General features: G+C 40.9%; 1 protein-coding gene across 1 annotated transcript; it reads left to right on the top strand.

Annotated features, from left to right (window-relative positions):
• Positions 1 to 3,332: 3,332 nt before the first annotated feature.
• Positions 3,333 to 11,580, top strand: OOSP3 (oocyte secreted protein family member 3). The gene is made up of 5 exons (XM_076001365.1): positions 3,333 to 3,513; positions 5,289 to 5,443; positions 8,737 to 8,826; positions 10,280 to 10,432; positions 11,207 to 11,580. Exons 1-5 carry the CDS (start codon positions 3,441 to 3,443, stop codon positions 11,285 to 11,287), a joined length of 552 nt encoding a protein of 183 aa, XP_075857480.1. The 5' UTR covers positions 3,333 to 3,440; the 3' UTR covers positions 11,288 to 11,580.
• The last annotated feature ends 1,675 nt before the right edge of the window (positions 11,581 to 13,255 follow it).

Raw genomic sequence — 13,255 nt, 5'->3', positions numbered from 1 at the left:
TCACTTTGTTGCCCTGGCTAGAGTGAGTGCCGTGGCATCAGCCTAGCTCACAGCAACCTCAAACTCCTGGGCTCAAATAATCCTACTGCCTCAGCCTCCTGAGTAGCTGGGACTACAGGCATGTGCCACCATGCTCGGCTGATTTTTTCTATATATATTAGTTGGCCAATTAATTTCTTTTTATTGATAGTAGAGACAGGGTCTCGCTCTTGCTCAGGTTGGTTCAAACTCCTGACCTTGAGGAATCCGCCCGCCTCAGCCTCCCAGAGTGCTAGGATTACAGGCGTGAGCCACCGCACCTTGCCCCCTTAACTTCTCTAAGTCTCAGTAAAATGTGGAAAGTAATAGTTCTTAATGCTTAGGTTTTGGTGAGGAGTCAATGAGTTAATACATGGAGGGTTCTTAGAATAGTCCCTGGTGCATATAATGCCTCATACCTCTGTCTCCCTTGATCTTTTATCTAATCAATCAGCAGTGGCATATATTTCACCTTCTAGAACCGGTCTGCTTCTCCCTGCCTTTACTTCTACTGTGGTCGAGATTACCATAATTTCCAGCATCACCAAAATAACTTGACAATTTGTGTATCAGCATTCACTCGCACCCCTCTCCGAGCCATTCTCCACCCAACGCCTAGAGCAGCATTTCTCAAACTCAGTCCATACATAGACCACATTTAAAGAAAAGGAATTCTCAAGGGACACAGTTTGAATTACATTGCTCTTAAGGCTTTTCATCTATGAATATGGTAATTTTGAATTTTCTTTGCAACACAGATATGTCGTTATCACGCTGATGTTTTTTTTTTTTTTTAATTTAAAATCCTCATTCTTGGTTAAACCCTTGAAGTCCTCCGTTGTGTTTTGAATAATACTCCAGCCTTTAAATGTGATCTCTAAGAACCTGTATCTTCTGGCCCTTTTCTACCTCTCAAATGTTATCTCACCGTCTTGTACATTGTGCTACAGCCTCAGTTTTTCAGTTCTTCTAATATGCCAAGTTCCTTCCTGCTTTTGCACATGTGGTTTTCCTCTCCTGTATTATTGCTGTCAGATGATGGGGCTTCCTGCCCTCTTTCGGCTTATATGCTACTTCCTGAGAGATGCTCTCTTTGCACTCTCAGACCTGCTTATCCCCTCTGTTAGCCACTCTCTTGATACTCTGTACTTCCCTTTGTAGCACTTATGAGAATTGCAGTTACTTTTTTGAAGCATTATTTCTTAACTGTGTATGTTTAATGTGTGTCTCCCTGCCAGTCTGTGAGTTCCTCAAAGGCAAGATAAGTCTTCCTTGTTCACTGTTGTGTCCCACCCTGCACCAGGCACCATGCCTATTACATAAGAGGTTGTTAGATATTTGTGGAAAGGAACCTCACAACATTAAGCCAAGTGATAAATTAATAATGTGTATAGGTAGATAATCTCATTGGATAAATATTAGAAATTTATACTGGAACAAACTGGAAAAAAAAAGTAACTGATGGAGGCCGGGTACAGTGGCTCACACCTGTAATGCTAGTACTCTGGGAGCCTGAGGCAGGAGGATAGCTAGAGCTCAGGAGTTCAAGACCAGCCTGAGCAAGAGCGAGACCCCATCTCTACCAAAAATAGAAAAAAAGAATTAGCTCAGCGTCGTGGTGCATCCAGTAGTCCCAGCTACTCAGGAGGCTGAGGCAGGAGGATTGCTTGAGCCCAGGAGTTTAACGTTGCTGTGAGCTAGGCTGATGCCATGGCGGCACTTACCCAGGCAACAGAGTGAGACTCTGTCTCAAAATAAATAAATAAATAAAAATAAAGTAATGACCCAGGTGTTTTCCACTGAGTTTGAGAGTGAGTTGGGGATTTAAGTATCTGGAGTTAAAGTCTAAATGGCCCCATTGTTAAGTATGTTAGAATCATCTCCCCAGCAATTCTTTATCTGATTAAGCAGATCTGCTTTGAGATATCTACACTCCTTACCTCTCTCCATACTGATAAGTGAGAGTTACCTAATGCTAGTTGTTTGCTTGACTCACTAAATGTAAACATTGAGGCATGAAGGTTTTTTCCTTCTTATGGAAAGACTTCGGTCAAACTATTGATTCTGGAACTTGGTACAATGTTATGCTAGTTGGAGGGATGGTCCCTGTTTTCTTTTAGTTCATTCCAGATCCTCAAAAAACTAATAGTACAGATAAATATTTTGCAAAGTTTATATTTTAACACATATTGGAAATCTCAGGAGAATATATGATGAGGAATGTGATTTGGATTCGTTGTTTTATTTCTTATTAATCCAGCAAAGATGCCATTTAATAAGTAGCCCCAGGCATATCTGATTTCTCATTTAAAATCATGATCATACACTTTATATCAAAGGATGCTGAGATTTATAGTGTTGGTGGTTTTCAACAAAACCAAAAACCCAAAAGTGTTTGATATAAAACAGATGAGAGTGAAATGAAACTAACTGAAGGAGAATTGGAGGAGAATTGCCTCCCTCTTTCCCCTATCAGCAATCCTGAGGGCGTCTGCTCAGGGTTTCTCAAAGTATGAGCCTTCAGGAATCACCTTGGGGCAATTATTAAAAATGCAGGTTCCTGGGCCCTGCCCCACTGAGTTAACTCATGGAATTTGCATTTCGACAAGACCCTGCAGTGACTCATATGCACTCTTAGCACTCTTATCCTTCCAGCTGCAACAGATCTCTCTGGACTGGACTGGGGCTAGGACATCTGTTTTTTTAAATAGTTTTCCAGACAATTTTGAAAATTTAGGTTTGGGAGTCAATGAAATAGGTACTCTCTGAAGTGACAGTGTCTGAATCAGCAGTTCTTAAAGTATGGTACTGGGGCCAGCAGCACCAGCAGCATCTGGAAACTTTCAGAAATGTAAATTCTTGGCCCTCCCACCCCCAGCCCTGAATAATCATCTCAGGGGCATGGCCCTGCGATCTGTGTTTTCACAAGTCCTGCAGGTGATTCTGATGCTGCTGAAGTTTGAAAATCACCGGTTTAAACAACCTCCTGAATATCATTCCCCAGCAATTCAATAACTGTGTTGACACTCCCTGAATGTTCTGTCCTTCTAGGAATTTTGGACCGCCTGGAGAAATCAAAGACTTGCTAAATAGCACTTTATTCGCACTCTGATTTTGGCACTGAATTGATCAGGAGAATGTCAAGTTTCAGCAGGTAGGAAGAAATCGTTCTCTGAATATAGAAATGATGGCTTTTACAAAGTTTTTATTTTGTCCTTTATACTTTCCAGATTTTCCAAGCATCAAGCAATTTAGATCAACAAAAACACAATACATTCCTGGAAAATACAAGCAATTGGCAAAAAGTTATTTGTAAATGCAGTCAGCTGGGGGTAGGGCATTGGGTATAAAATTACCCAAAGCGAGGCAGCCACTTTTAATTTCCTTTGTTTTTCATCGACCATCAGTTGGAAGCTGACACCATGAAGGATTTTGTGGGGTTACAGTCATCTTTCTTTTTGTGTGTGATTTTGGCTTTTTCTGAGCAAGAGTCAGGTACGAGGGCAATTCTCGTGTTTTGCTGTTTCAAGGTGTAATTTCTTAGAGGTCACTGGGCCTTTTATTGTTTGCTATTTTGAGTAAATGTGATTTGCCAACTTATTTTTTTGACTTTTGCTATCATGTTGTTTTCTCTCTTTTGCCCTTCACCTTCACCCAAAGCAAGTGATTTATCTAAGTTTATCCTTATGCTTGGGAAAAAGCTATTTTTTTATGCTTTCTTCTAAATGTAGTAGGTGTTTTCTATTGTGTAGCTCTCCACGCCATTCACCCTACCTGTGGAAAGATATTTCTCTATTTAAGGTTTCAACTTGCTCTTCCATGTCCTACTCCTCATCTCCTGCTCATAATCCGGCCACCTGCCTCAGTATCCCCTGGCACCTCCTAAGTGATTGTGGGCTAGTTCTAAACCAGGCTGTAGAAAGAAAGCCCTTGGTTCTTCCTCTTCTCACTTCTTATTCTCCCTAAGTAATAAAGTTGTTAATATCTGTTGTTTTATTTGCACTTCACTTACTTTGTCCATGTGTCCTACCTGCGGCTTATTTTATAGTAATCTTACTCAAACTACACATTTTTTTTTTAAAAGTTACTGGCTAGAAATATGACATAGAAACTAAATGTAACATTTTGTCATTTCTAGTATTTCCTTATCACGAAAATAATAATTTCCTTATCATGATGGATAGCTTCATTTGCAGGACATGCCTTTGCATATTTGCCTAAAAACTTCCTTTGGATATATTTCTGGTGGTAGAATTAGTGGGGCAAAGTGAGAAAATGCCACTGTAGCATGGCAACTGTGGAAAATGATTTGAGTGGCCAGTTGTGCCAGACGTGAGTAGGTTTTAATCTAAGACTATCTTCCTTTTGCTTTATGGAAGGATACGGGGCGGAGCACAGCAGGTGCAGGTCTTTACCTTATCGGCAGGTCCAGCAGCTGCTCAAGGATACAGTTTCTCTTGTCCCTTCCACCTGCGTGGGGTGTATGTGGCTGCCAGGGATGCGAGCCAGAAGCCACAGAAGGTGCAGATTCAGTATTCCACGAGTCACTTACACTGTCCTAATTACGTGCAGATCCAAGGCCAGCGCGCCAGCTTGAGTCTCCTCCAGTCCAGGAGCAGCCCCACACAGGAAGTGAAGCAGAGACAAAACCCCACGTTTAACTTAGTGCTGTAGTTTCTAAGGAAACAGTGCTGGGAAGGGACAGAGGTTGTCCCTAGATAGGCCTGCGTGGGACTGATCAGATAAAATATGCTTCATTCACAATTGTTACAATTCAATTTAAATGATCACATCACATCTCTGAAGGCTGTGATGGGGTATTTTTTTTTTTTTTTTTAAATAAAAGGCTATGTTCAGTAAGCTCTGTGTCCCTGAGCTCTCCATCTCTTGGGTTCCCTGCCAGGGTGTTGCCTGGAAGCTCAGGGTTCTCTGGCTCTTCTACAAGTGCGGGACCTCGCTGTCACCACCCTTCACTTTTTATCTACTCTGAATATTTGGTCCAAGACCCATGGGCTGACCCCGGGTTGGCACTCACTCTTCCCCCGACCTTTTCATTTCCAGCGTGCTAGCTGGGGAACATCGCCATCCAAGTTAAGGCTCCATGGTCACTCTGTGGGGGAAGAAATTGTGTTTCTGTATTGTGTTAGTTTTAAATGACAAGTAAAATTGTGTATATTTATGGCATGGGGGGAAAAAGGTGATGTTCAAACTTGCAATGTCCTCTAGCATAAAATTGCCATCTGAGTCTTTATCTTTGGTTATTTCAACAGTGTTCTGGGCCGTGGCTGAACCAACTCTACTTGGTCAAGATTGTTTCTGGCATTCTGGTGAAATGTCTCTGGGAACTGGTTGTCTTGTAACTGACATAACTGAGAAGGGATATGTGTTTAATTATCCTGTCACTGAATATGGGATTCAGAAAGAGGTAAGAGCTATGTGTATTTCAAATAATAAACTGATCCCCAGATGTTACCTTGCAGTGGCTCCATGTGTACGGTCAGTGCAAGTAGATGCAGCCAAGGCCAAAGAGGAAGAACTTGCTGACTTTATAACACTTGAGTTTGGTACTTACAGGATAGGTATACCGACCAACGGGAACCTTGATTTGGCCGTGAAGAGTTCATAGCACATTAAGAGAGGAGAACATTTGATATATATAGTATGATTTTTCAAGCACACTTAAATCTTTTTTAGTCCTTACATCTCCTAAAGTCTAGAAACACTATAAAGAAGGCATCTTTCCCAGTTTTCCGGCCATGGAGCTGTCCAACAGACATGTAACTGAAACTTACACATTGGTAAATTGGAATTTATGTTCTTTCTTTGAAGAAGATGGCAATGAGCTAAATTGGACAGTAAGTTATAACAGAGGTAGAATTCACTAGGGGAATTCAGAAGAAACACCTGAGAATATTTGATGTAGAGGTGACTATGGTAGTATCTTGTTTTTCATTTTTATATCTATGCCCATGAATGAGATTGATCTATAAATATCCCTTCTCATATTATCCTTATCAAGTTTTAGAACAGTTTGAGTAAGATTGGAATTTTTTGATCCTTAAATACTCAGTAGAAGTTGGTGGTAAAATCTGTATCTCTTATTTGTACTCTGTGGCTGTATAACTAGAATGAAGGTGAATCCAGGTGACTTGTCTAAAGTAATAGAACCAGGGAGCAGGAGTGGCAGGGAGTGAACCCACATTTTCTGACAGCAACTTACAGACTACTCAACATTAACCTTTGGTGCAGGAGGAAAAAGTAGTCTCTGTATTTAGCATGCAGTGGTTTCATTAATACAATGTGAATTCAAAAGTAGTATATTGAGGAGAGGGGGTGGAGCAAGATGGCTGAATAGAAATGAAACCTCCAGTGATTGTCACCTGTATAAACACCAAATTCAACAACTATCCAAGCACCTTCAAAGAACCAAAAATCAGGTGAGTGATCAACTACCTGGTTTTAACATAACAACAAGAGAAGAGGCACTGAAGAGGGCAGAAAAGACAATCTTGTTGCCTATGTCATCCTCTCCCATGCCCCCGGGCAGTGCTGGATCAGTGCTGAGTGGAGAGAGAATCTGGGTGCCCAGGGGAGGGACAGTGAAGTGATCGTGGGACTTTGCATAGAAACTCAGGGGTATCCCGGCACAGGGGAGCACAGCACAGGGCAAAATTATGCAGTGCCCTCAGAGGGAGCATTTAGACCAGTCCAGTCAGAGGGAAGTTCTTTGCCCTGAAATCCAAATTCCAGCTAACCCCATCACTTGCTGACAAAAAGCAGCCTTGGGCCTGGATCAAATTCGTAAGTAAACCAGTTAGGCCACCAAGGCTGCCATCCTTGGGCAATTCCCACAGCGGCACTGGCTAGGAGCCCGTGGACTTGGGGTGCATGTGACCCAGTGAGACACCGGCTGTGGCATCCAGCTATACTCCAGGCAGTACAGCTCACAGGGTCTTCTTCCACTTGGGGAAAGGAAAGGGAAGAATTCAGAAGTGTTTGTTTTACCAACTTGGGTACCAGCTCATCCACAGTAAAATAAAGTACAAAGCAAACTCCTGATTCCTCTCCGTCTGGGCCTTTTCCCAGACAGCATTTCTGGACACACCCTGGGCCAGAGGGAAACATGCTGTCTTTAAGAGGAGGACCCAGTCCTGGCAGGATTCACGACCTACTGGATAAAGAGCCCTTGGGCTTTGAGTAAACATCAGAGGTAGTCATGCAGCAATCACTACGGGCTGTGGGTGACACTGGGCTGGCTTCAGGTATGACCTGAACTTGGTGGCTAAAAGGGGGGGCCACATGGCTCCTCCTCCAACTCCAGCTGCCCAGCATAGAGGATGAGGGGGGAGAGTGAGAGACTGTGCCTGGTCTCCAAACCAATTTGTTCCCTCCAGGTTCAGCTAGGCTGTGGGTTTTCATGGCTACTATGGACCGGGGAGAGGGGAATAAGAATAGAGCAAGTTAAAGTGTCACAAAGCTCATTGTTCTTACTGAGATGCCAACCATTTTTCTTGAGTAAATGCTCCTGGAATTGTTGCAAGCCTTAGATTAATTTCCAGAGTTTTGAAAAAGTTGAATCTGATCATTTCTGCCACTTTTTTTTGTTGTTTTATGGAGAAGTAGATTTTTAGTGGTCTTTGCTTCACTGGAAGTGACAATTGAATACATATTTAATGAGAAGTAAGGAGCATATGGTATATATTTTCCGCACTTCACATACAACTGATAGACCTGACTAAAACAATATATTCAAAAGCAACTGTAACCAAGTTATTGAATGTTACCATTAACTCTCCTTGGAAACATTTTATTTCCATTAAAACATTTATTGTATAATTTAATAGGTTGAAAAATACTAATTCCGTAAGACATTTTTGTTAAAATGAGTAAAAGAAAAACATATACTTAAATGTGTTTATAGAAGTTATCTCTGTATTAAGATTATGGATATTTTTTTTTTTTTTTTTTGAGACAGAGTCTCGCTTTGTTGCCCAGGCTAGAGTGAGTGCCGTGGCGTCAGCCTAGCTCACAGCAACCTCAAACTCCTGGGCTCGAGTGATCCTTCTGTCTCAGCCTCCCGGGTAGCTGGGACTACAGGCATGCGCCACCATGCCCGGCTAATTTTATATATATATATCAGTTGGCCAATTAATTTCTTTCTATTTATAGTAGAGACGGGGTCTCGCTCTTGCTCAGGCTGGTTTTGAACTCCTGACCTTGAGCAATCCGCCCGCCTCGGCCTCCCAAGAGCTAGGATTACAGGCGTGAGCCACAGCGCCCGGCCGATTATGGATATTTTTATGTAGCCATAACATTGTTTTTTAATGCCTTTACAATGAGCATGCATAAACCTCTAATTGGTCTAATATTTTCAGAGACATGAGACTCAGCACTGTGGTAATGTTTGAAGGGCAAATCCCATAAAAAAATGTATTGATTAGAAGTTGTAGCCCTTGTTCCTAGCCTAGCAATTCAGGATTTCAATTTCATAATTTTTAAAATATTTCCACAAATGCTAACTGGTTGCTCTTATGATCAAGAGCTTGGCATAGTGTTTTCCTGATCTTTCTGTGGAATCAGTCCCTTAGGGCTCTGTGCAGGTAAACTTTTGTACAGTATAAGAAACTTACATCTTGATCTATTTCTTGTTCCAATTTCTTTAAAAAACTCCTGTGTGTCATGGCATACTTCAAAAAGAGGTCGTTTTTGTCCCATTAGTGTTTCTCATATGGAATGATGTTTTATTCTGCCCTACACTGTAACACCATGCACAAAGGAGTCACTGGCAAAATTCCTTCGAAGTGTATTGTATTCAGTAGAAAGAGTATCAGGAACCAGCTGGTTCACAGTTTACCTTCTAAGGACTAACCATGAAAAGTAAAACATTTGGGAAATGAAGCTCAGCTTCACCTGAAGCCTGGAGTAATGTTGGTGTGCATGGTTCCTCTGTGCAATGAAATATTTATCTGTGCCATTTGGTCCTCGCAGATACTCTGCCCAGACGCCCCTGGACTCCCACTGCCATTTCCATGCGCCCCTCCCCTTGCTTGTGTGTGCTTCGGCTTCTAAGGACCCCAAATGGGCCTAGAAGTTTACAAAATGCTCCCCACTCCTCTGATTGAGTGATTTGGGAATATAAAAGCCCAGTTCTGTTGCTTGAGTCAGGGACAAACTTGAAGACAGGATTTAACTTTGGAGCTCTCTGGAAGGTCCTGCTAAGGCTAGGACTCTGCCTTAGATAGCATTCTTGATGTTTTTTTAAGTTCCCTCCAGTTTTACCATCAGATCATATCCTTTTATTCTCCCATCAAACTTCTGGACAACCATCCATAAAAATAGTTTTTTTCCTGTTTCTTTGGGTCCTCATTTCCGAAGGTTCTCGTGTCATGTGAAACTTTTTAAAAATAGCATTCTGGCTTGTTGGCTTTGCCCTCCATGTCCTGCTTCCCCCATTCCCTTACTGGGAACACTTCTATAATAAATTGCCTGCACATATATCCCCTTGTCAAGTTCTGCTTTTGGGAAGCCCAACTAAGACGTGGTAAAATGGGTTAAATAGAGCTCAGAGGTGGCTGTACCCATGATCACGTAGCTAGGAAATGGCAAGGCGGGACTTGAGCAGGTTGTCACATAGCTGCCACCCTGCAAATCAGGAGGTGCCTGGAGAAGTAGAGACAGTAGCCAAATTACTCAGTTTTCAACTCTTTAAGGTCGTATTTTAAGAAAACCATTTTGGTGTAAGCTGTTCTTTATTCTATAGAAGACATAACATTTTTCTGTTTTGATAGTTTATATAAATCCTATAAGATTGAGTGGGCATTGCTTAGAAAGATATTTTTTAAAAATAGCAATTTGGATGTTTGCTTGATATAGATACTATGGCCCTATGGCTTTTGGGGAAACCTCCTAAACTTTGTTACACCCCCAGGATGGATGGAAGAACACAGTTAGCCTTCCCATAGTTTATGAATGACAAGTTTTAAAAGATCCAGGACGCCCGCTTTACACTTGTGAGGGGTTGGTTTTGGGATTTGATAAAGCTTATCAGAGCTAACATTTTCTGTTTAGAATATATTTGTGACTGGTGGGACATGAAAGGGTGGGGAAGGGTGTTAAGTCTAAAAAAAATGAAGTAGGAGCAGAGAGGTAGTGGTACATCTATTGCTAAAATAGGCTGAACAAAAATGGATTGAGCCAAAATGAGACTGGTTTATTTTTTGATTAATGTAATGTGCAAATTTTTTCTTCTTTAAAATTATAGCTTTTCATGTTTGGAGACCACTCCAAGCACCACCAAAACAATCTTGCAAAGTTCAGGAATGATTCTCCCTCTGCCATTTCTTATTTTGCCTGGAACATAACCAACACTTGCCTGCTTGGATTGCTTCATATTCCACATTTCCAAGACTCCTTGGTGAGTAAGGATCCTTGGAACGGGCAACACGCGGCAGTGTTCACATAGAAACTATTGTATTGATATAAGGTTATTGTATTGATACAAGGCTATTGTATTGCTATAAGCTTAAATCTCTGCTAATGGGTTTGTTGTTGTTGTTTAAATAGTGTCTAGCTATGTCATGAGTCTTAAAGTACACTATAGTCCTGTTTAGAAAAAATGCCACTTCCATGTGTCTATGTATGTTCTCGTGTTACTGATAAGTCTTCCTTTATCCCAGTTGTTGCATCAAATTAACTGAATCTCCAGTATGGTTTAAACATAATCTGAGTTGATAATCAAATAACTCACTTAATTTAATTTAATTTTTTATTTTTTTATATACAGTTTTGTTACATGAACATATTGCCTAGTGGTGAAGTCTGGGCTTTTAGTATAGCCATCACTCAAGTAGTGTACATTGTACCCATTAAGTAATTTCTTGTTCCTCACCACCCTTCCACCCTTCCGAGTCTCCAGTGCCCATTATTCCACTTTCTATGTTGACATGCATACATGAGAAAGCTCCCACTTTGAAGTGAGAACATTGTGAAAACCACTCGCTGTAAATAGTGCTCAGCCGCTTGGATAAAAGTTTCCAGGTATCTCAACTGCCACAACCTCTAATGCCTGGCGCATAGTAGATGCTCCAAATTCATTAGTCAACGTGTGAGTGAATGTGCTTTCTGTGCCAAGTTTGTTAGTGGTTACATTGCAAGCTTTTCATTCATTGTCTTTCTTTTTTCTCTGCAGGTAGAGTCCTGCTCTCCGTCACTTCTACTTAATATGCCTCATCCACTAGTCCATGAGAATGCAAACATGGCTATGTTCTAGGTCATTCCATGGCAAAAATCCTGATAATTCTGTTGCTACAGCTCCCTTAAAATTTAATTTTTAAACCAATCACTATATATTTTAGCACTTTTCTGTGCCATTTCCTGAGAGGATGTCTCAAAGTTAGGGTTGGGATAGTGCTCCTAGTGCTTCATATGTTTTTAAAAAGTGTTTCTTTTTCAACAAGGTGGCCGTGGTGCCCTTGCTTATTTCTCTGATGACAAGAAGATGTCTCTGTGTACTTTTTATGTGGAATTGATTTTACAAATAAAATGTGCCGTGCCTTTGGCTACACTTCTTGGTGACCAAGTGATTACCTCAAAATAGGACCCAAGCCAAGAGGTAGGGATGGAAGTGTTACTGTCACCCGCCCTGCTGCTAGTAGCACTTTTCTAAGCCTGTGTACAGGTTGTGTTTTAGATTCAGTAGACATAGAATAATCCCACATCATTGGGAGTTTCATTTCTATAGGAAAGATTTAGTAGTGATGGTGGAAATGAACATAATTGGATTGACAAGGAGACGAGTGCAGAGTTTGATGACCTAAAGGCCTGTGGATTGGGGAAACAGCTGTAGTAGAATATTTCTATATCTTCCTTCAAGATCAATAGGATGAGACTCAGTCTTCCTTTTGGGCACTCTAGGAACTACATTTTAGTGATCCCTTAGGATCACTCTTCTTTATTTCAACTCCCACTCTCCAGCTAGTAATAGCATAATTCTGAAACATGCTCATGAGGCTCTTGCAATCTCTTTAGTAAAACTTTTCAGAGCTCAAGTCCTGTCTGTGGAATCCTATCCCTCACATCAGCAAACCTTGGTCAATAGGGGGAGTCTGGATACTTGTCATTTTAAAATAGCAGGGTGAAGATAAATGTCTTTTAATCTGTCAGTGCCTCCTGCTGGCAGAAGATAAAAATGAGGCTAGAAAATCTGTATTCAATAAAAAACATCAATGTCTTAGATTTGGATGGTCCTGAGTGTACAGATCCTTAAATTACCTGTAGTACCAAAGGGAGTGGATGAACCCCTTCGTGGAGTGTGTAGAAGGGGAGATAGTCGGAATGTACTTGTGGCAAGCATTAGGTTTCTTTAATCTTTTTATCTAAAATTTTGGAGCTAAACTTTGCATTCTATTTCATTAACAGACTTTTACTTTTTAAAATGTAAAACAATGTTTAATATGAGTTTTTCCTTCTACAAATCATCCAGCTATTAATTGTTCCATTGTATCTTCTTGTAAACTGCTACCTTCAACCCTCTGGCATACCCTCAGAGATTTATAAATCTCAGTCTGAAAAGAAAAAACTTATTTGAAAAGCATAGATATTCATATAGTAAACAACTAATATATATGAAATATATTATGATGTTTAGATAATTGATATTTTAAAAAGAAATAAAAGTATAACATCAAGATGCAAATTCAGGCCAGTGAAGCGGCTCACGCCTATAATCCTATCACTTTGGGAGGCTGAGGTGGGAGGATCCCTTGAGCTCAGGAGTTCAAGACCAGCCTGAGCAAGAGCGAGACCCTGTCTCTACAAAAAATACAAAAATTAGCCAGGTATGGTGGTGCATGCCTGTGAGTGGTAGCAAGGTGAAGGCCTCCAAGGGCCAGCAGGTCTGACTAGTAAACTCTCTTCTCAAAAATGTTTTTGGAAAATAGTGTATTTTCAGGTGCATGATGCTATCTGCTTCATGCCTCATCCTCCTTTGTAACACCTTTCTGTATTCTTTTGAACTAACTTCTTAGCCAATCCCCTTGCCTTGGTTTTCCATTACAATGCTCTGATCAAACTTTTACTTTAAATATTCTTCCCTTTGACACCAAAGATCTGACTGCTCCTCTAAATTTGACACACTGTTTTGTGACCCAGTGATGTGTTAGTGTTAGTAATCTCTCTTAGGCACCTGGAGAAATTCGGGCTTTAGAGAGAATTGAGGTGCCATCAATGTGTATTCACC

The sequence above is a fragment of the Microcebus murinus genome, chromosome 4 (assembly GCF_040939455.1).
Source record: "Microcebus murinus isolate Inina chromosome 4, M.murinus_Inina_mat1.0, whole genome shotgun sequence".
Classification (NCBI taxonomy): domain Eukaryota; kingdom Metazoa; phylum Chordata; class Mammalia; order Primates; family Cheirogaleidae; genus Microcebus; species Microcebus murinus.
This window is presented reverse-complemented; position numbering and strand designations above follow the sequence as displayed.